Source organism: Octopus sinensis, linkage group LG8 (assembly GCF_006345805.1).
Source record: "Octopus sinensis linkage group LG8, ASM634580v1, whole genome shotgun sequence".
NCBI classification, from domain to species: domain Eukaryota; kingdom Metazoa; phylum Mollusca; class Cephalopoda; order Octopoda; family Octopodidae; genus Octopus; species Octopus sinensis.
This window is the reverse complement of record NC_043004.1, coordinates 25,848,075-25,873,005: the sequence shown is the minus strand read 5'-3', so window position 1 is coordinate 25,873,005 and position 24,931 is coordinate 25,848,075. Positions and strand designations below refer to the sequence as shown.

The 24,931-nt window shown below is 38.7% G+C and overlaps 1 protein-coding gene across 2 annotated transcripts in view; it reads left to right on the top strand.

The window, feature by feature from the left end:
* LOC115214765 (E3 ubiquitin-protein ligase TRAF7) overlaps window positions 1-24,931 on the top strand; it is a 183,542-nt gene that overhangs the window by 39,015 nt on the left and 119,596 nt on the right. For both annotated transcript variants that reach the window (XM_029783789.2, XM_029783792.2), the window contains exon 2: window positions 23,539-23,608. In XM_029783789.2, the coding sequence (XP_029639649.1) occupies window positions 23,539-23,608 (70 nt within the window). The remainder of the gene's footprint in view (window positions 1-23,538; window positions 23,609-24,931) is intronic.

Below are 24,931 nucleotides of genomic sequence, written 5' to 3'. Positions count from 1 at the left end.
CATGAGATCAAGAGTTAGTATCGGAAGGAACATCAGAATTTGCAAAAGTACCTAATGGTGCTTTAATGTGACGATTCACTTTTGCTTCTTAACACTGCTTACACGATTGAACCCAAGAATGAATATCCTTTTTCATACCAGGCCAAACAAATTGACTTCATATTAATTTTAATGAAGCTCCAATACCAAAAGTAGAAAAAAACAACTTTTCTATGCTTTTCAGACACAAATGGTCTAGAAAATGCTGTAGAAATATCATACCAAATATGTGATTTACAAGAATGAATCGGTAATAATTTAAATTTCTAAAAAGTAGGACTGGAATCTTTATATAAAGAAATTCTTTATCAGTAGTTTGATCTTTAGACATTTCTTCTAAATTGATATTGCTTAATGAACTTAATACATCAACATTCATTCGAGAAAGTGCATCAGCTGCAGAATTTTCAACACCCTTGATATACAGTGTATCCACAGTATACTGTGAAACACAATCAAGGTGTCTAATTTCTCTGGGAGAATATTTTCCAGAAGAATTTTTTAGTTCATACGTCAATGGTTTATGGTCAGTAAATAATGTAAATGACCTACCTTCAAGAAAATATCTGAAGTATTTAATTGATAAGTAAGCTGCCAACAATTCTTTGCCGAAAATGTTGTATTCCATTTCTGGTGCCTTGAATTTTTTTTAAAAGAATGATAATGGTTGCCAAGAGCCACAATGCAACTGTTGTAAAACTCCACCGATTCCAACATTGGAAGCATCAACTTCCAACGATAATTTTTCTTCAGGAACTGGATGGTTTAAGAGTGTTGCTTCATACAGTTTTTCTTTTATGCTTTGAAAAGCCTGTAATTCTTCATCTTTTGAAGTTATAGCTTCATTTATCTTTTTCCTATTCTTTAATGATTCAGTTAAAGGAAATAGACTTTCTGTGCAATGTTGAATAAAACGTCTGTAAAAATTATGATTCCTAAAAATTCTCTAAGCTTTCGTAAAGAATTTGGTAGTGGAAATTTGTTAATAGCTTCAACTTTGTCTGGCAGTGGGTGAATTCCTTCTTTATCAATGAGATGACCTAAAAAAGATATAGTGCGTTCATTGAAAACACACTTTGATGGATTTATCACTATACCATATTTAGTCAGTCTTTCAAAAATTTGTTTTAAGTGATTTTCATGAACTTCTGATGGACTAGCAATGAGAATATCATCTATATAAACAAATACAAAAGGTAAATCTCTTGTTACTTCATTGATGAATTGAATATTTGGAAAGTATTTGCTGCGTTCCTCAATCCGAAAGGCATATGAAGAAATTCATACAACCCAAATGGAGTTGTAATTGCTGTTTTTGGTATGTCATTCTCTTCAACAAGAATTTGATTGTATGCTCTTACTGAATCTTTCTTCAAAAAGATATTACAACCACTCAACGAATCTGCAAAGTTATGTATAGGGGGAATTAGATATTTGTCCTCTTGCGTTTTTGCATTAAGCTGTCTAAAATCTCTGCATGGACACTAGTCTGTGAGGTTTTTTTTTACCAAAACTAAAGGGGTAGACCAGTTACTGCTAGAAGGACGAATTATTCCGAGGTCTAACATGTGACGAAATTCAACCCGAGCAATCTTTAATTTCTTTGGAGATAATCTTCGAGGTTTGGAGTTTTACAACAGTTTCATTGTGGCTCTTGGCAACCATTATCATTCTTTTAAAAAAAATTCAAGGCACCAGAAATGGAATACAGCATTTTCGGCAAAGAATTGTTGGCAGCTTACTTATCAATTACCAGCCCATTTAAAAAGTATTTTTCAATTGTTGGGCAACACGCCATGCTTGAGGGGACCTATTGAGTCAATATCAAAAATCAAAATCAAAATCACAATCAAAATCTCAATCAAATAGAAATCAAAAAAGGAAATTGTAACTGTGGCCAATGCCAGTGCTGCCTGACTGGCTCCCATGTTGGTGGTATGCAATAAGCACCATTCATGCATGGGTCATTGCCAGTTCCACCTGACTGGCTCCTGTGCCAGTGGAATGTATGAAGTACCACCCAAACTTGGTCTATGCCAACTCCCTCCCCCCTCCCCGACTGGCTCTGGTGCCGGTAACATGTAAAAAGCACCATCCAAACATGGCTGATGCCAGTGCCGCCTGACTGTCTCCTGTGTCGATGGCACATAAAATGCACCTTCTACACTCACAGAGTGGTTGGCATTAGGAAGTGCATCCGGCTGTAGAAACTTTGCCAGATCAGATTGGAGAATGGTGCAGTCAGGTGGGCCTGGCATATCATATCACCCAAGTACTCTTAAATGGACCGAACATGCAACACTGGCATTGGCCATGGCTGCGATCTCACTTTAGTTGCCAGGTCTTCTCAATCACAGCATATCTCCAAAGTTCTCAGTTTCCTGTCATTGTTTCTGTGAGGCCCAGTGTTCGAAGGTGATGCTTCACTACCTCATCCCATTTCTTCCTGGGTCTACTTCTACCACAGGTTCCTTCCACAGTTAGGGAGAGGCACTTCCTTATGCAGCTGTCCTCATCCATACATAATACATGACCATACCATCTCAGTTATCTCGCTTGCACACCACATTTGATGCTTCTTATGCCCAACTTTTCTTTCAGGGTGCTTACATTCTGTCATATATGCACACTGACATTACATATCCAGCAGATCATACTAGGTTCATTTCTTTCAAGCCAATGCATGTCCTCAGCAGTCATTGTCCATCTTTCATTGCTGTGTAGCATGGCAGTTTGCACACGTGCATCATACAGTATACCTTTCATCCTGAGTGAGAGGCCCTTAGTTGCCAACAGAGGTCGGAGCTCCCTGAACTTTGCCCAGGCTATTCTTATTCTAGCCACTACACTCTCAGAGCAACCACCCTCATTACAGACTTGGTCACCTAGGTAGCCGAAACTATTAAGTACTTCTAGTTTCTCTGCCTGGCTTGTGATGGAATCTGTTGTCTGTACATCTTCAGTGCAACCCCTGTGCATCAGCCACACATACAAAAACTATTTACCAGCTTAACATTCCTTTGATATTGCTGCACATTTTATGTGTCCATAGCTTACACCGGGTACATCATATGAAGTTTCTACCCACGCCTTTTCTACAGATCAAACAAGGCCATCTACCTGACAGGGATTGTGGTTTGACAGCCTTCCTACTTACTAAGACTTTGGTTTTTGCTAGGTCAACCCTAAGGCCCTTCCATTCTAGGCCTTGCTGCCACACCCTAAACTTTGTCTCTAGTTCTGGCAGTGACACGCCTATTAGGGCAAGGTCATCTGCATAGAGGAGCTCCAAGGGACAGCCTGTCTTGAATTCTTCTGTTATTACCTGGAGGACTATAATGAATAAGAGGGGGCTGAGGACTGATCCTTGGTGAATACCTATATATATATATATATATACATATACACACACATGTATATATATACAATTTTTTTTCTTTTTTATTTGTTTGTCATTTGACTGTGGCCATGCTGGAGCACTGCCTTTCATCAAACAACTCGACCCCAGGACTTATTCTTAAGCCTCGTACTTATTCTATCGGCCTCTTTTGCCGAACCGCTAAGTTACGGGAACATGAACACACCAACATTGGTTGTCAAGCGATGGTGGGTGGGGGGACAAACACAGACACACAAACGTACATACACACCTATATATATATACATATATATATATATATACATATATATATATCCATATATATATACATATATATATATACACATATATATATTATATATATATTATATATATATATATATATACATATATATATATATATATATATATATATATATACTATATATATATATACTAATATATATATATATATATATACATATATATATATATTACATATATATATATACATATATATATATCATCATCATCATCATCATTTAACGTCCGCTTTCCATGCTAGCATGGGTTGGACGGTTCAACTGGGGTCTGGGGAGCCCGAAAGCTGCACCAGTCCAGTCAGATCTGGCAGTGTTTCTACAGCTGGATGCCCTTCCTAACGCCAACCACTCCGAGAGTGTAGTGGGTGATTTTATGTGCCACCGACACAGGTGCCAGACGAGGCTGACAAACGGCCACGCTCGGATGGTGTTTTTTATTGCCACCGACACAGGTGCCAGACGAGGCTGGCAGACGGCCACGCTCGGATGGTGTTTTTATGTGCCACCGACACAGGTGCCAGACGAGGCTGGCAGACGGCCACGCTCGGATGGTGTTTTTTATGTGCCACCGACACAGGTGCCAGACGAGGCTGGCAGACGGCCACGCTCGGATGGTGTTTTTATGTGCCACCGACACAGGTGCCAGATGAGGCTGGCAAACGGCCGCGATCGGATGGTGCTTGTTACGTGCCCACAGCACGGAGGCCAGTCGATGCGGTACTGGCTACGGCCACGTTCGGATGGTTTTCTTATGTGCCACGTGCCACCGGCACTGGTACCACAAAGATAACAAATTCCATTGATGTTCATCTATTTTGATTTGTTTTGATTTGATTTGATTTTCACTTGCCTCAACAGGTCTTCACAAGTGTCACAAGAAGGAAGGTATGCACAGGTGGACTGACTACGTCCCAGGTAGGGGCCATGGGTTATGGCCTGACTAGTCTTGCCGGGTCTTCGGATGGTGTTTTTATGTGCCACCGACACAGGTGCTAGATGAGGCTGGCGAACGGCCACGATCGATGGTGTTTGTCATGTGCCACCGCACTGACTACGGCACTGATGGATTTCTTGTGTGCCACAGCACTGGTACCACAAGATACAAATTCCATTGATGTTCATCTATTTTGTCTATTTTGATTTGATTTGATTTGATTTTCACTTGCCTCAACCGGTCTTCACAAGTGTCACAAGAAGGAAGGAAGGTATGCACAGGTGGACTGACTAGTCTTGCCGGGTCTTCGGAAGGTGTTTTTTATGTGCCACCGACACAGGTGCCAGATGAGGCTGGCGAACGGCCATGATCGGATGGTGTTTGTTACGTGCCCACAGCACGGAGGCCGGTCGATGCGAACTGGCTACGGCCACGTTCGGATGGTTCTCATGTGTGCCACCGGCACTGGTACCACAAAGTGTGTGCCACCAGCACTGGTACCACAAAGAACAGATTCCATTGATGTTCATCTATTTTGGATTTGTTTTGATTTGATTTTCACTTGCCTCAACAGGTCTTCACAAGTGTCACAAGAAGGAAGGTATGCACAGGTGGACTGACTACGTCCCAGGTAGGGGCCATGGGTTATGGCCTGACTAGTCTTGCCGGGTCTTCGGATGGTGTTTTTATGTGCCACCGACACAGGTGCTAGATGAGGCTGGCGAACGGCCACGATCGGATGGCCAGTGATGCGGTACTGACTACGGCCACGTTCGGATGGATTCTTGTGTGCCACCGGCACTGGTACCACAAGCGGTACTGACTACGGCCACGTTCGGATGATGGATTCTTGTGCCACACGGCACTGGTACCACAAGCGTGTACTGACTACGGCCACGTTCGGATGGATTCTTGTGTGCCACTGGCACTGGTACCACAAGGATACAAATTCCATTGATGTTCATCTATTTTGATTTGTTTTGATTTGATTGATTTTCACTTGCCTCAGCAGGTCTTCACAAGTCGGAAGGTATGTACAGGTGGACTGACTACGTCCCAGGTAGGGCCCACGGGTTATGACCTGACTAGTCTTGCCGGGTCTTCGGATGGTGTTTTTATGTGCCACCATGTTCCCACAGCACGGAGGCCAGTCGATGCGGTACTGGCTACGGCCACGTTCGGATGGTTTTCTGTGTGCCACAGGCACTGGTACCACAAGATACAAATTCCATTGATGTTCATCTATTTTGATTGATTTTCACTTGCCTCAGCAGGTCTTCACAAGTGTCACAAGAAGGAAGGTATGCACAGGTGGATCGACTACGTCCAGGTAGGGGCCCCGGGATATGGCCTGACTAGTCCTGCCGGGTCCTCTCATGCACAGCACACTTCCATAGACTCGGTCTTCAGTCATTTCCTTGGTGAGACCTAAAGTTCGAAGGTCGTGCTTCACCACCTCGTCCCAGGTTTTCCTGGGTCTACCTCTTCCACAGGTTCCCTCAACTGCTAGGTTGTAGCACTTTTGCACACAACTATCTTCAGCCATTCTCGTCACATGACCATACCAGAGCAGCCGTCTCTCTTGCACACCACAACTGACACTTCTTAGGTTCAACTTTTCTCTCAAAGTACTTACACTCTGACGATTATGAACACTGACATTACACATCCATCGGAGCATACTGGCTTCATTTCTTGCAAGCTTACGCATATCCTCAGCTGTCACGGCCCATGTTTCACTACCATGTAGCATGGCTGTACGTACACACGCATCATATAGTCTGCCTTTTACTCTTAGCGAGAGACCTACATATATATACATATATACATATATACATATATACATATATACATATATAATATATATACATATATACATATATATACAATATATATATACATATATATATATACATTATATATATATACATATATATATATATATATATATTATATATATATATATATACATATATATATATATACATATATATATATATACATATATATATATTAATATATATATATATATATATATATACATATATATATATAATACATATATATATATATATATATATATATTATATATATACCATATATATATATATTATACATATATATATATATCATATATATATATACATATATTAAATATACATATATATACATATATATATATTACATATATACATATATATATATATACATATATATATATATATACATATATATATATATACATATGGTGGTCAATGAGGAAACTAGGAATAGAAGAATGGTTAGTGAGAGCTGTGCAAGCCATGTACAGGGACGCTGCTAGTAAGGTGAGGGTTGGAAATGAGTACAGTGAAGAATTCCGGGTAGAGGTAGGGTCCACCAAGGCTCAGTCCTCAGCCCCCCTATTTTATCATAGTCCTCCAAGCAATAACGGAGGAATTCAAGACAGGATGCCCCTGGGAGCTCCTCTATGCTGATGACCTTGCTCTAATTGCTGAGTCATTATCAGAACTGGAGAAGAAGTTTCAGGTGTGGAAGCATGGTTTAGAATCGAAGGGCCTTAGAGTCAACCTAGCTAAAACCAAAGTCGTAATAAGTAGGAAGTAGACAAATCACAAACGCCTTCAGGTAGATGGCCCTGCTCGATCTGTAGAAAAGGTGTAGGTAGAAACTCTATAAGATGCACCAAGTGTAAGCTATGGACACATAAGAGGTGCAGCAATGTCATAGGAAGGCTAACTAGGAAGATGGTTTTTGTATGTGGCAGATGCTCGGGAGCATTAACCGCTGAAAATCTGCAGAAAACAACTTCCGTCACTTTCCAGGGGGAAAAATTAGAAGTGGTTGATAGCTTCCGTTATCTTGGTGACCAAGTCAGGAGTGGGTGTGCTGAAAGTGTAACGGCTAGAGTAAGAATAGCCTGGGCAAAGTTTAGGGAGCTCTTACCTCTGTTGGTGACTAAAGGCCTCTCGCTCAGAGTAAAAGGCAGACTGTATGATGCATGTGTACGAACAGCCATGCTACATGGCAGTGAAACATGGGCCGTGACTGCTGAGGACATGCGTAAGCTCGCGAGAAATGAAGCTAGTATGCTCCGTTGGATGTGTAATGTCAGTGTTCATAGTCGACAGAGTGTAAGTACCTTGAGAGAAAAGTTGGACCTAAGAGGAATCAGATGTTGTGTGCAAGAGAGACGATTGCACTGGTATGGTCATGTGGTGAGAATGGATGAAGATAGGTGTGTGAAAAAGTGCCACACCCTGGCAGTTGAGGGGACCTGTGGAAGAGGTAGACCCAGGAAAACCTGGGTCGAGGTGGTGAAGCACGACCTTCGAACTCTAGGTCTCACCAAGGAAATGACCAGAGACCGAGACCTATGGAAGTATGCTGTGCGTGAGAAGACCCGGCAAGACCAGTGAGAACAATCAAAATCAAATCATATATCAGAAAGCAGGGGTTAAGTGACCCATCTGTTCGTGTCCGCTGTCAGCCTCGTCTGGCACCCGTGCCGGTGATACGTAAAAGCACCATTCGCTCATGGCCGTTTGCCAGCTCTGACTGGCCCCGTGTCGGTGGCACGTAAAAGCACCATCTGTTCGTGTTCGTTGCCAGCCTCGCCTGGCCCCGTGCCGGTGACACGTAAAAGCACCATCCGTTCGTGGCCGTTGGCCAGCTCTGTCTGGCCCCGTGTCGGTGGCACGTAAAAGCACCATCCGTTCGTGGCCGTTTGCCAGCTGTGTCTGGCCCCGTGTCGGTGGCACGTAAAAGCACCATCCGTCCGTGTCCGTTGCCAGCCTCGGCTGGCCCCCGTGCCGGTGACACGTAAAAGCACCGTCCGCTCGTGGCCGTTTGCCAGCTCTGTCTGGCAACCGTGTCGGGGGCACGTAAAAGCACCATCTGTTCACGTCCGTTGCCAGCCTCGGCTGGACCCCGTGCCGGTGACACGTAAAAGCACCATCCGTTCGTGGCCGTTTGCCAGCTCTGTCTGCCCCGTGTCGGTGGCACGTAAAAGCACCATCTGTTTGCGTCCGTTGCCAGCCTCGGCTGGCCCCCGTGCCGGTGACACGTAAAAGCAAAAGCACCGTCCGTTCGTGGCCGGTTGCCAGCTCTGTCTGGCCCCGTGTCGGTGGCACGTAAAAGCACCATCCGTTCGTGTCCGTTGCCATCATCGCCTGGCCCCGTGCCGGTGACACGTAAAAGCACCATCCGTTCGTGGCCGTTTGCCAGCTCTGTCTGCCCCGTGTCGGTGGCACGTAAAAGCACATCTGTTCGCGTCCATTGCCAGCCTCGGCTGGCCCCCGTGCCGGTGACACGTAAAAGCACCGTCCGTTCGTGGCCGGTTGCCAGCTCTGTCTGGCCCCGTGTCGGTGGCACGTAAAAGCACCATCCGTTCGTGTCCGTTGCCAGCATCGCCTGGCCCCGTGCCGGTGACACGTAAAAGCACCATCCGTTCGTGGCCGTTCGCCAGCTCTGTCTGGCACCTGTGCAGGTGGCACGTAAAAAACACCCACTACACTCGCGGAGTGGTTGGCGTTAGGAAGGGCATCCAGCCGTAGAAACACTGCCAGATCTGACTGGGCCTGACGAAGCCTTCCAGCTTCACAGACCCCAGTTGACCCGTCCAACCCATGCTAGCATGGAAAATGGACGCTAAACGATGATGATGATGATGATGATATATATATATACATATATATATATATACATATATATATATATATATATATATATATATACATATATATATATACATACATACATATATATACATATATATATTATATATATATATTTGCACTGATAGATCACTAGCCACTACACATTCTTTATTTTCTCTTTGTTTTTTCTGTGGAAGTGCATAAGCTTGAAGCATTAAAGACTTTTTCACTTCCTGAGCATTAAACTAATACATCTGTTTGTTGTCTACACCACCTGTCTTTTGTTTTTTTTGTGAATTCTCCCCCCCCCCTATATATATACATATATATATATATTATATATATGTACATAAAATCAAAATAAGCAACAAGGATATCCAGAGATAATGCAGTACGAACATTTCATGCAACTCCATTTAATTGAACAATGCAATCATTTCATTACATCAATTTAAAATGTAGCGCAATCTTCAGCTGCACAAAGACATAGAATTTAATTAAATTAGAAGGACACTATAGTGCTGCTACACCAGTCATTGGGTATGACTCCATTATGAACTACCTGGTTTATAATGCGGGTGACTAGGCCATAGCCCACACCACCAGATGTTTTAAACATTAAAGTCTCAAGCCACAAAGATGAGGTCATTGCCACTCGTCTTTGAGGTAGCCTGTAGAAGAGTGTCATAAAAGTGGTCCTTCTGATCATTTAGTAGCCCCACATGTGGGGCGTAGGCGGAGATAATTGTAGGTGTGCTGTTCTGTAGGACTAGCCTGAGCTTAAGCACTCTATCATATACCCTGACAACCTCTATGACCTTATATATATATATATATATATATATGGAGAGAATTCACAAAAAAAACAACAAAAAAACGAAGACAGGTGGTGTAGACAACAAACAGATTATTAGTATAACTCTCGGGAAGCGAAAAAAAATATTGGTACTCTATATTTTATGTATGTACATTTATATATATATATACATAAACTATAGGGTAGCAAATTTTTTTTTTTAGAAATTTCACTACCAGTGGCCTAGCATGTATAAAAAGTCAATAGACAACATATTCTCCATATAAAATTAGTGTACATTTAAACACAAAAGTGGCAACCCTTAACAGGCAGTCTTACATGCTAGAAGGAGCAGTCAAAATGACCAAAAACCACATTTAAGAGCAATCCTGAAAGGAATGAAAAATAAAATCTTTAACTTTTTTTTTTTGCAGCCATACCTATGTTTCAAACTCTAGCAAATAAAATAATTTGCTAGGCAGAGTTCTCATGAGTGGCTACGCCAAAACATTAGCATATAATTTAGAGACAGAATAACACATGTCTCATCATTATAAATTATAATTTTTCAAATCATCAGCTGGCAGCAAATGAAAAAATGCCAAATTAATCTTCTGAAATTGCTAAAATCATATTCGTAAAATATAAGGTAGCGATTTTTTTTTTAGAAATTTCACTACCAGTGGCCTAACATATATAAAAAGACAATAGACAACATATTCTCCATATAAAATTAGTGTACATTTAAACACCAATGAGGCAACCCTCAACAAGCAGCCTTACACACTATATATATACATATACACCTTGTCTGAAAATATTATGCAAATTGTTAATTTTTTATTTTAGTAAAATGAACATACATGTACAAAGGAAGCTGAAATTTTAGGATGTTGCTGCAAATGCTCTTTCTTAATCGTGGCTAAAATTTGACATACATCTGATCTGTTTTTTGTGAGTAATGGAGAATTTACTAGAATTAGGTGTCTGAAGTTATTATGCAAATGTTGAAATTGTTATTTCCTCTGCGTATCAGGAGAATTAAAATATATAAACCCATCATGAACTTTTTCTAATTCAAAGAACAGTGTTTTAATATATGGTTGAAACTATTTACATGTTGATATAACAACCTTTCTTTTCAATTAATGTTACTTATCTGTTGTCCTTCAAATTTGTTAGTTTTCCAATTTGATCTGGCAAAACTGCAACTGTAATACTTTGTATAGCATCCCACAGTTCTACCTTATTGTTGTACTGTTTGCTTCTTTTATAGAGTTTCTGTTTGACAGTTGACCAGAGATTTGCTATTGGGTTCAAGCCAGGGCTTGATATTTAAAAGACCATAATAAACAATTTAATTTAGATTGGTTGATTCTCTCTATTTTGTTCCCTTATGATAAAGGCAAGAAATTCTATCTTCTCTGTAATTGTGAAGTATTTTTTACTCTTTTTTCTAAAAATCCCTTTGTAAACATGGTTATATAGCATGCTTACCGATGTAAACATTGGCAGAAACACACCTTTAGTTCATATAAGTGATATCTACCATTATATATAATTTAAACATTGATTTTCTTCTTACATTTCACTTCCACTATATATTTCTTGTTCCAAGACTTAAGGGTTTTATTTAATCTACATATTGTTCTATACTTCTCATTTATTTGGTTTCTGATTTTTTCTTTCCTTTACCCCTCCTCTTTCTATAGGCTACCTTTGACATATCCTCTAACTTTTTTAAAAAGAAAAGCTTAATAGCATTGAGTTCATCACTATACATATCCATCATATTCTGTTAAAATGTTTTATTGATGAGTTTCATTTCTTCATTTCCCTGAAGAGAAGATTACATTGTTTTACACCATTTTATTCCTTTGCAATAATACCAATGATATCTTCGAAACATGTGTTGGAAGTAAAAGAATTTGAATAACACCTGCGTTTAACTCTATTTATGTATATTATACAAAATATTTCACATAAACCTGGAGTTTCTACTTTTAAAAACAAGGTGTTATGCCCTTTTTACTTGTGTGATTTTTTGCTACCCTGGTATCTGTTTATCTATTTTTTCCGTGTTAATTGTAAACAAGGGTAAAATACATCTATTTATATATCACCGTGACCGACCAGGCTATCAGATGTTGCTACACATCACTGGTCACAATGCACTTCGCATTGTTTTAGCCTTAAAATGACGCCACCCTGCTGGCTAAACGAGTAGGCCAACAGAAGAAAGAGTGAGAGAAAATTGTGGCAAAAGAGTACAGCAGGGATCGCCACCACCCCCTGCTGGAGCCTCGTGGAGCTTTAGGTGTTTTTGCTCAATAAACACTCACAACACCCGGTCTGGGAATCGAAACTGCGATCCTATGACTGCAAGTCCGCTGCCCTAACCATTGGGCCATTGCGCCTCCACCTATATATATATATATATATATATATACACACACACACACACACACGTGCGCACACACACACACAAGTTTGGTTATCAATTTCCACAGACCTTCTCAGTTTACTGTATCAAAAACCTTGTTGTCAAAGAAAACCATGTACAATAGTTTGTGTTGCTCACCTTTAAATGGCAGCACAGAGAGTAAGAGCTGTAGCACTTGTAGAAGGTTGAAAACCAATTTCAGATTCTTGTAGTAGAATCTCTGATTATGGGAGAAATCAGATGAGTTGGATTCTAGCCAGAATTTTTATTTTTAGCTTTTGACATAACAAGATTTCTCTAGTAATTCACCTTCCTTCTTGAAGAGAGTAACAATTGTCAGCTGGTACCTCTTTCCATATCCAAATTAACAGAAACACTGTATTAAGCTTTGTTGTTAGTCTTTCATTCCCAAATTGCTATAACTCAGACAAAATCCAGTCATATTCAGGTGCCTTATTGTTTTTGAAAATAAATTGCTTTTTTAGTTTCCAAAATATCAGATGGTGCACCTAAATTATTCATCATTGACCTTTGTGCAATTTGTTGAATTTATGATGAACTCTGAAGCATTTAGATTACTCTGTCAAATGTAGTGCTTATTTATTCATATTGTTTTAAATCTATCTCATATTATTTTGTAGCCTTGAGACTTTGATGATATATATTTTTTGACTGACATTGTAGAGTAGGGGTCAAAAGTTGGATCTGGCCAGTTTGAACATAAAACAGGCACAATATTTTCGTTGGATATGGCTGGTTTAAATGCTAAACGGTTAAACATATTTTGAAAATGTGCTTTCCAATGGTTGTTGATAGTTGCATGTTCCATTATTTCTGTACATTCTTAAGACCTGAGATGTATTGAGCCTTCAGTATAACTAACACCATGGATTGTCTTAGTTACACTGAAGAAACTTATGATGCCATGAATGTCTACTAGTTTCAGAATTCCAATTCTTTTGGCCTGCCACCAATTGTTCTTCATTGCATCTGTTTGTTTCTGGGCTACCATCTTCACTTGTTGGCCCGCTTTCCTTTTGCACTCATTATTCTTGTCAAATTAGCATACATGAAAAACCACTCACATTTTGTTGTTCAGAACACCCAGAGGGTGAAAAGTCAGTGATGAGCAGAAAACAGAAAAACCAATGATGGAAATTCCAAGGCACTGCTGGAACCTGTTTGAAAGACAGGAGAAAACCCGAGGCCGATGTGTCTTGTATAAATTTAAGGAATTAGATGAGGGAGTTCTTAGAAACTTACAAACCATTGATGTATCGGAAGGGTTGAGTGCAAAATACAGGAAGTTGGGTGTTTGTAAACATTTGATGAGAAATGAAGAACACATGCTGAAAATGTGCCATAAGTGATGTTTGCCAATGTAAAAAGAAGAGGTGCAACCAACCTACATTAGTTGTAGTTCACTGGGTGAAGGACAGGTTGGAAACAAGCCATCTGGCAGAGAGTAATGAGGCTGAGAAAGAAAAATAGAAACAATAACAAACATATACACACTACAATTATTGTATAATTGTTACATCCTGATTAAGATATGAAATTAAATTGATTGGATTAGGGTTATGGGCCATAGGCAACATTGTGGAGACACTAGTTGCTGTCTGCTATTTGTTCAAAAATTCTAAGTCTACTAGCTGTATTAATTTTTGATAGCTAACAACAACAATAGTAGTAGTAATTGGATACAAGAACTAGGAAGCTTGGATAGAAGAACTATGAAACTTCTCACTATACACAATGCACACTACCCTAAAAGTAATATTGACAGGCTCTACCTATCAAGAAAGGAAGGAGGTAGAAGACTGCAAAATGCTGAAAGCACCATTAGATATTGGGTTTGAAAAACTACGTTGTATATAGTGAAAAAAGAGTACCATCAGCAGCAAGAAATATCCAAAAATTTCATACAACAGTAGAATTCAAAAACAGCCTTCATCAGGTGTCTTGGGGAAATTTCAAACCTGGGTTCTCATTCCTAAGGTACTTTTCGATGTTGTTGTTATTATTATTATTATTATTATTATTATTCAGGTCACTGCCTGGAATCGAACTCGGAATTTTGGGGTTAGTAGCCTGTGCTCTTAACCACTACACCATATGCCCACGGGCATATGGCGTAGTGAAATTTTATTTTTCGTTTTCAAACAAGTATCTATCCAGTCAATAGAACTTTAAGGTGCGTGTGCTAAGTTTGGTATTCACTAAGAACCATATATCAAAATTGTTGCTTTCTCAATTTTAATTTTCTCTGAATTAAATCCTTGATCAAGAAATTTTGTAGGAAAAAATGTTTGGTTTGTTTGTAAATTCCTGAGAATTCATCTCTAGTTACCCAATGGAATCAGAATAAATGGTTTTATCATTCTTATTCCAGAAAGTTCTCATATCAAAAAACAAAATTCACATAAAAAGAGAAAATTGAAAATTATGGAAATCCAAAATATGACTTGGTGTTGACATAATCCTTAATGGTTTTCAAAATTAATGACCTCTAACAATTACATTGTCATACAACTTATTTAGTATGTTATATAGTTGTTTAGCCTTTGACCAACTTTTATTGAACATATCTATAATCAAAGAGATTCCAGCCTTTCAAAATTTAGCCTTACTATTTCTCTATCATCTTACCAATTCCCTATCATCCAGAGACATCAAATAAGAAAATAGACCAGAGCTCTTACTATGCTGACATCAGCTGTCTCTATTCTGCTCAAATCATGATACTTTTTTTTTTTACTGTTTACCTTGGTCACTGTCTTTTTCTCTGTCTATCCCAGAATAAGTTTTTCTCTTTGTTGATGATTGGGTTCAAGGTGATCATGTAACCAAGTTTGACGAAATTTATTTTTTGTAAAAAAAAAAAAATACTCTAACAATTTATATAGGAAGTAATCAAATTTTTTAAATATATCAAAGTCTCTACTGTCATTTGTGAAGTGGCCATATTTGATATGAAGAAGGAAATGTAAATTATGGATACTCAAGAAGTGTAGTGGCACCTAAGAGCTGACTGAGAGGGAAAGTAGACTGCATATGTGGCAGCATTGTAAGGAAGGTCAAGTTCATATGTAAGAGATGTACAAGAGTATTGAGGGACAAATTCCTTCAAATGTTCAGAAAGCTCCATAGAAGTTTTTTACCTAGATGACCGACTTAGCAGAGGTTCAGACAGCATAGTTGCCAGAATAAAGAATGGGATGAAAAAATGCCAGGTAGCTATTATCTCAGCTGATAACAAAAGGATTCTCTCTTAAAAGGCTGATTGAATGATGCTTGTGTCATAAGCGTGATGATGTATGAAACATGAGCATTGAATGTGAAGAATGTGAGAAGGTTGGGAAGGAATAAGGTGAGCATGCTTTGTTGATCTGGATGAATGGTGGGATGTAAATGAACTAAAAGCAAAATTAGATACATGAGGAATCAGATTGTGTGCAAGACAAGAAACTGAGCTGATACAAACATGTGATTTATAAGGGGAAAGAAGTGTCATGCAATCCAAGTGGACTGGACTTGCAACACCAAAGATGGAAACCTGTAGGTGAAGGTTGACCTCAAGAGGTTCACAAAATATCACAACAGATAGGGAGATACTCTTTTGGAGAAGTCCTTTCCCTACCCTGTTCATGCAAGCATGGAAAAATAGATTTGTACCCTAAATCTTCTCATTAATTAACATTTGGACATCCAACAGTTGATATATTAGCTCAATAATATCATTCTCTGTAGTTATTGGCCATTTTCACTGTCACACACCACCACTCTTTTCATATTCATGATATGCTTGTCGACCACTTTGATAGGTTTCCTATAGATTATAAATTATAAATATAGTTTCCTGTAGAAACTTTATATTTAACAAACTGTTGGCATTAATAGTATGTATATTGATTTCATCTGACTTGGCAAAAGATCAATTTTTTCAAAGAGGGCTGGTAGTGGGGTGAGCTATAGTCTTTTTTTTTTGCTGCCTTCACATTTGCAGATATTAATATTTCAATAAACAAAGCAAAAATAAATAAAGAATATCTTGTATCTTTTCTCTAAGTTGAGGGTGGGTAGGTATTCTGTAGAAACATTCCTAATTGGTGTCTACTATCCCTGATGATTTCTTCATGCTAATTACATGTAGCACAAACTATACTAATTAAAATATAATTTGAACTTAACCTGTTAAATCACTGCAAGCTTTTGATTACTTTGTATCTACATGGTAATTGTGTGTATAAAATGTTTTTGAATATGTATAGCCATGTGTATATATATGTATATTGTTTTTTGTTTTTTTTAAATACTATGAATAAATTCAGCAAGTTGTTTACTCATAGTATTTCAATACCAGACTGGATATGAAGGTTGTAATATCAGTAATTTCTTTCAGCAGCTTAGATCTATCAAGCTACTAAGCTGTTGCTTTACTCTTTCATCAAGGATGCATAACTTCATGGCTACAGGCATTACATTGAGCTCCATGCCTCAGGCAACCCCCATTTCTTTAATCTTCCCACATAACCAATCATTCCCACTTCACACTTGGGATTTGTCATCTTTAGACAGTACAATGAACTGTAAAATTTCTAGTCTACTAAATGAACAGCTGTTATATAGTTGGCTGAAAATACCCATGGCTTAAAAAACAGAAAATAGAGTTTTATAATTGAAACATAGGACTAAGATACAAAGAGATGCTTTATTGAAGAGATGCTTTATTACAATATATTGACATCAGAAATATGTTTACTTTAAGGCAGAGTTACATACAACTCTGAGGATTCAACGTGTAATTGAATTTCTATGATGTTGAGTGTGTCTTCATGCTGTTGATCATTAGCAATTATGATTGCCTTCATATCTATTTGTCAGTTAAATGGACATGAATAAACAAGATAGACCTTATCTTGATGAACAAGCTGGCAGTCATTAACAAACTAAATACTGATGGTGACCACCAAAGCATGGTGAGTACAGTAAAGTCTAATCATCTAGATATCAATAGACAAAGCCTGGAAACAACAGCTAGGAATTCCAACAAGAGCTGAGCAATTCTCCAAACTAATGTTTACTGCTGGATCTACCAGAAGAGACAGTCCAAGATTACGTAATCATTGAAGGAGATGATATTCCAGTCAAAATGAAAGCAACATATTAATAAAAGGAAACTACTGGGTCTATGGGAGGGAAACGCAATAATGATTGTAATATACAAAAAGAGAGATAAATGCGACTTGAAACAATGACTGCTCAATAAGTCTACTCTGAAACTTAGAGAAACAGGGAAAGATTTTGGATGGGACTCAGGCACAAAAGCCAGAAATTTTCGGAAGCAGCTCCATTAGCAATTATATAGATGTTGTTAACCAACTGATAGAAAAACACCAGATGTAAAATCTACCATAATACCTTATATACCTTGATTATAAAAAAGCCTTCAATACAACGACAGAGCAAGATGTTGAAGTATTGCCATGTAGTGGATAACAGTTATAACCTCTAGGTATCTTTTGGTATCCTAAAGATATCCATGGCATTAAAATTATATATATATATATATATATATATATATATATATAATGTATATATATATATATGTATATATACTAGCAGTATTGCCCGACTCGTGCACTTGTGCGTTCTATGCATGCCCGAATTAAGCTAAACTTGGATGAAGTTCAATCAAAATTCAATTATGTTGGTTTTAAAATCAAGCATTTAATGTCCTCTATTTTTGCGCTTATGTGTTCCATTTCCTCAATAGGAAGTATGTAGAAGCGTTTCATAAATTTTTGTTGATCAAATAATTGCATTGTTGAATTATTCTTTTAGATCAGTATTTCTCAATGGGGATTTCAGGGGAGAGTTTGAGGGAGTCACTGGCGATGTATCGTGATGATCAAAAATCCGGCCTGCTAAAATTTAGTTAAAGTGATTCAAACTGCAGACTCAACGCAAAATGGTCACATTTAATTCAAAGCGTTAAAAATGTTATGAAAACAATTGGTATGTGTTCACAAAGTCCAAACGATTAATACAAAAAAACCCTCCAGGCTACATCCCAAAAATTCATTCCTTTGCCGAATTTCTACAATGTTTACGGCGATTCGTTTTTATATCTTGATTTTTTATTTTTCATGCAATTTACACATGCTTGCACGCGTGGGGAACACAGTTCACATCAAACAGCTGACTGAGTAAAGTTCACTATTCAATGCATGGGATAAGGCCTAAACAAACACATTATCGATTTTTGCACTTGCGAGATGAATTTCGGAACAGAAATAGCGCAGTCCAATTTTCATTCACCTAAACTTTAAGTGACCCATTTTTGGTGGTTCTACGATTTGTTGGCTAGGAGATGTGCCAGGAAGTTAAACACACAGACACACAAGTTGAGTTTTATATATATAGATATATATATATATATGCTAGCAGTATAACCCGGCATTGCTCAGGTTTGTTTTTTAGTTGCACTTAAAACAGCAGACTTTGATGTCACGTTAACAAAGTTTTTACATAGTTTCAATCTATGAATAAAAGTATAGTGTGGTGATGCTTGAGTTTGCTCTGAATGTGCTGCAAATGTGTAATGCCGACTTCAGTTGTTGGTATTGTTGGTTAATATCCTTCTATTAACATTATGGAGAAAAAATTACTCGTAGATTTAAAGCAAAATGAAGCTCAAGTTTCGAACTTTACTGAAAATCTATTAAGAAATTAACGGTGCAACTGTATTCATTAAGAAAATGTACAGGAAAATCCAAAACGTTAGTAAGAACAGTTTGTGGTTACAAGAATTAAAAAAAAAAGTTATTTTGAAGCCAAACGGGTGGGCAACATGAATCTTGGTTGTACATGTAAAATGAATAAAATCGACTATTTTACATCACGTATAACTAAAAAAAATCTGTAAAATCAAAACATACCCATTGAAGGTTTGACTTGAACATCGTAGATAGTAACAGCATGCAGGTCGCACTTTTTCTGGTTGAAATACACCGAAAAATGGCGACACAGCAGTCAAAAAATCGTAAAAAGATAGGGATTTTCATGGTAAAAAAGCACCATTTTGATGTAAATAATTTTTGGTCTCAACATGGTCCGATTTGAATTTTGTCTTCTACAGAATGAAGAGCAAGCCTTCTTCTATCATACTCTCAATTTGGGTCAACACACACACAGACAACTTCAGCTTTATATATATGTATGTGTGTATATATATATATATATATATATTATATATATATATGTATGTATATATGTATATATATATGTGTGTGTGTGTGTGTGTGTGTATGTATATATGCGTATATATGTTCATATATATATGTATGTATATATTTATATGTGTATAGTAGAATATAATGTAACAGGTGACTAGTAGAAAAAAACCATAGAGAGTTATCTCTCTATATATAAACGGCAAAATGTCTGTGTGCGTGTGCTTTATACAAATCCACAATTTTTCAGTTAGAGGGCTCGCACTTTCTATGGTCATTCAAAACCGTCCAAGGGTGGTCGTGCACATCTTTACATTTCCCCAGTCACCCTGCAAAGCCCTTAAAAAATCAATAGAAGTGACTTTTTTTGTGTATTTTCGATCCCAAACCCAATCAAAATGCCCGAAACTTGATATGCCAATTGAATGCCAGCTAGCTGTATGTGATTGGTCGGAGATTTGGACAGTACTCGCGTGTATGTGCGCACGCACGCAGCTATATATGCATGCACTAGCACTATGACCTGGCAACGCCGGATCATAGTGCTAGTACATATTAGTATTGAAAAATGAAAAAAAAATATTTTACAGAAGGTATATTATATATATGTATGTATATATATATGTATGTATATATATGTATATTATATATATATATATATATATATATATATATATATATATATAATGAGTTCTACCATCAGGTCTCGGGAGTGGCCATGGGAACGCGAATGGGACCCAACTATGCGAACCTGTTCATTGGCTATGTTGAGGCCCAAATATTCTCTAATTTCACTGGTCCCACTCCTGAACTATACGGTCGTTACATTGACGACATTATCGGTGCCACCACACTCTCCCGTGAACATCTAGATTCCTTCCTCTCTTTCGTTCAATCTTTCCATAAAGCCTTCCACTTCACTTCCACTATCTCCAACACCTCTGTCTCCTTCCTCGACATTTCGGTTAGCATTCTTCACTCCACTCTTACCACCTCCATTCACTACAAACACACAGACTCACACTCATATCTCAACTTCTCTTCCTCCCACCCAGAACACACCAAGCTTTCCATCCCCTATTCCCAATTCCTCCATCTACGTAGGCTCTGTAGTGACGACCATGACTTTGAGACTCAGTCTCAATGTATGGCTCACCACTTCATCCTACGTGGATACCCCCTCACCACTATCCACACCGCCCTTGCCAGAGCACGTTCCGTGGACCGTGTATCTGCTCTCTCTCCCCGAACCCGCCCTGTAGTCTCCCGCCTCCCTTTTCCCCTCACTTACCACCCCACGACCCTACCTCTCCAACGCACCATTCTTCGAGCTTTCCGTCATCTCCAGTCCGACCCGTCCACTTCACACCTCTTCCCTAACCGACCCCTCCCCTCTTTCAAACGAGCCCATAACCTTCGAGACCTTTTGGTCCATAGCTCCTTCCCTGACCCTACCTCCCAACCTGGCTTGGTCCCCTGCTCCCACTCACGTTGCCGCACTTGCTCTTACCTCTCCAACACCACCCTCCTCACTGGCACCCATCATCGACCCTATCGCATCATCAACTCCTTCACCTGCACCTCCAGCAATATTATCTATTGCGTCTCTTGCTCTCTCTGCCATTCCCTGTACATCGGACAAACGGGACGCCGCTTGGCTGACCGGTTCGCAGAACACCTCCGTGACATCCGCCTTGTGAACGACACACCGGTCTCATGCCATTTCCGCTCCACTGGTCACTCCTTGCAACACCTGTCTGTGTTTGGTTTGTCCTTGCACAGAGCCCATCCGGATTCCCGTTTGCGCCGTGAACAGGAATTAATCTTCTCTCTTCGCTCTTATACGCCATTTGGTCTCAACTCTCCCCCCTCCTCATCTAACCCCCTCTCCCCCTCCTCATCTAACCCCCTCTCCCCCCTCCTCATCTAACATCCCCCCTGAACCCTACTTCTCTTCAGTCCTTCATCCTTTCACCCCTACTCCTCTTCCCTTCTTCCCTCTTTCTCCTTCCCTCCTTCCCTCTTCCCCTTCCCTCTTTCTCTCTGCTCCCTCACTCTCCTTCTCTCTCTCTCTCCCCCTCCCCCTCTATCCTCCTCTTCTCCTCTCCTTCCTTCTCCCCCTTCTCTCCCCTCCTCTTCTCTCCTTCCTTCTCTCCCTTCCCCCTCCTCTTCTCCCCTTTCCTTCTCTCCTCTTCTCCCCTTTCTTTATCCCCCTCACCTCCCCCCTCTTCCCCTCTCTCTACACTACACCATACGACTTTACACATCACATCATATATACATACACACGTCCAGACCTCTCATACGCACTAATACTCTCTCATACACACATACACACTCTTCTCGTACACACACACACACTCTTATGTTGGAGTGAGGTCATTTAACCCTATTATCTCCCCTAATTTCGCTCTTGCGTCTCACGCTTGATCTTTGACTTCTGGCCAAAATCAGATCGCCATGTTGATTCGCTAGCCTCTGCATGCATTTTTTTTCTCTCCTTCTTTCTGTGTTTCTTCTCTGTGTATCTTTCTGTTGAAGAGCGTAGGCTCGAAACGTTAAAGACTTGTTTTATTTATATTTCCTGAGCGCCATACTAATACAATTGTTTGTTTGTATTACACCTGCCTTCGTCTTTTGTTTATTTCCGTAAACCTGCCTTCGTCTTTTGTCTATTTTCATAAAGCTTCCCATTATATATATATATATATATATACATATATATATGTATATATATGTATGTATTCTTATTATTCTTATCTAGTTTCAGCTCATGAGCTGTGGCCATGTATATGTGTATATATATATATATCCCGGTCGAACCGTCCAACCCATGCCAGCATGGAGAACGGACGTTAAATGATGATGATGATGTATATACATGTATATATATATATATATATGTATATATATTGTATGTATATGTATATATATTGTATGTATATGTATATATATGTATATATATGTATGTATATGTATGTATGTATGTATATATATGTGTGTATATATGTTTATATATATGTGTATATATATATGTATATATATATTTTACAGAAGGCTAAAAAGTGATAGGCAAGACTGTTTGAAAAAAGTTACAATGTTAAAGTAAAAATGTGCATACATGCAGAGAAAAAATCCAAAGAGAACTTAACAAGGAAAAAAACATCAGTGCCACTGCCCCACTTCTTGAGCAAGTGTCTTCTGCGCTGACTCTGGACCATTGGTTGCCTTGTGAATCTGATTTGGTAGACAAATTGAAAGAAGTTCATTGTGTGTGAGTGAGTGTGTGTGTGTGTGTGTCTGTCTGTCTTCATTATATGTATGTGTTGACATGTACACATGCACAATGAACTTCTTTCAATTTCTCTCTACCAAATCTGCTTACAATGCGTTAGTTGGCCCAAAGTTAGAGTAGAAGACGCTCAAAAAGTGATGCAGTGGGACTGAACCTGAAGCCATGTAGTTGGGAAGTAAATTTCTTAACCACACAGCCATGCTTTTACTTATAGTCACACAGACATATGAATGTTCATACACACTCATGTATATGCATTCATATAAGTACACATACACTGACAGTACAGAGGTGTCAGCATTCAGTAAAAATCTGCCATGACCGTTGGTATAGTTTCAATTCATGCAAATATTTTTATATTATTTTATTTTCTTTTCTGTTTTTTTTTTGTTTGTCTCTTTGATAATTGAATTTGATAGTCTTTCATTTATTATCTCCCTGTCTCTCTTTCCTCCAGATAAAAGCCACTGACGCCATGACAGTTTCCAACTCACCTCTCCTCACAGCAACAAAATTAAAGTTGATCTGTAAGTTTTAGCACCGTTTACTATTTGTTGTTTCAGTAGGACAGCCTGTCTACTTAATGTCCTCTTTAGTAAGCACCATTGCTCTTTCTGCCATCTTTTATTTCTGTAATCTCTTTTGAGAAAGAATTCATTTTAATTCTTTTGATACCAATCTGCCTTTGACCACCTTCAGTTCTATGATTGAAACTTCCATTCTAATATATTTCAAACATTTTTATAATTTTCAAAATCAATTGAAAAAAAATTAATGTTGAAATCAACTGGATATGGTAACAAAAGTGTTAACATTGCAGACCAAAACATTTTATCAGTTTCTGAGCTTGAAAGGGATTTGTATTCAACATTTGGCTGATAGTTAAGGCATTCTTGTTGTGACCATTATATCTTTTTGTTTCAGAGACAGTTTACATTTAAAATTACATTGTCATTTTTACCCACCCTTTAAAACTGTGAAGTGTCATTTATTGGTGATTTGACTGCTATTTTTAACAGGTGAAGCTACCACACAGAAGCTTCCCCATTGGCTTGTCAGATGTTTCTGCATTATTACAAACTGTGCCCAGGTTGGATCCAGTGTGATATCCTAATACCTACAGATACTCCAATATCCCAGATACTCTAAATCTTGTATATCCAGGGTGCAATGACTTAAGGTTATTCCACCCCCCCCCCAAGCTCTTTTAAAACATATCTGATGTGGTAAGTTTTTAAAAAATCCAACAACAAATTAACGAAGGAGCTGTTGAGAAGTTGGTGTTAGGAAGGGCATACAGCCATAGAAACCCTGCCAAAACAGACACAGAAGTTTGGTTTAGGCTCCTGCCTGGCCAGCTCCTGTCAAACTGTCCAACCCATGCCAGCATGGAAGGCAGACGTTAAATAATGATGATGATGATGACTTGCTGACGTGCTACAACTAGCAACAAAATCTGGATATTATCATCTTAGAAGAGGAAGGATACATTGGATAATGTAGTGCTAGATACATTTTGACTGAAAAAGAAAAACTGAATTTCACAGCTGGAACATCATTGATTTAAATCTGTTATCAGGGTTAACCAATGATTATACAGCTAGAAAAATAATGAGAATCTAATTAGTTTGGGTTACTTATTAAATTTTTCACAAAAATTAGTCTGATTTTTTTTTTTTAACATCAACAATCCAATCAAATGAAACCGCCAGATTCAGTTCACTTTAATATATTTTTAGTTTTTCTAGCATTTTATCTTCAAACTGAGGTTGAACACAAAAATAGTTATTTAGCCCTAGGCTGCTTCTCTAGCAAACTTATGACAAGGTATTCTAGCAGTGATTATTCCA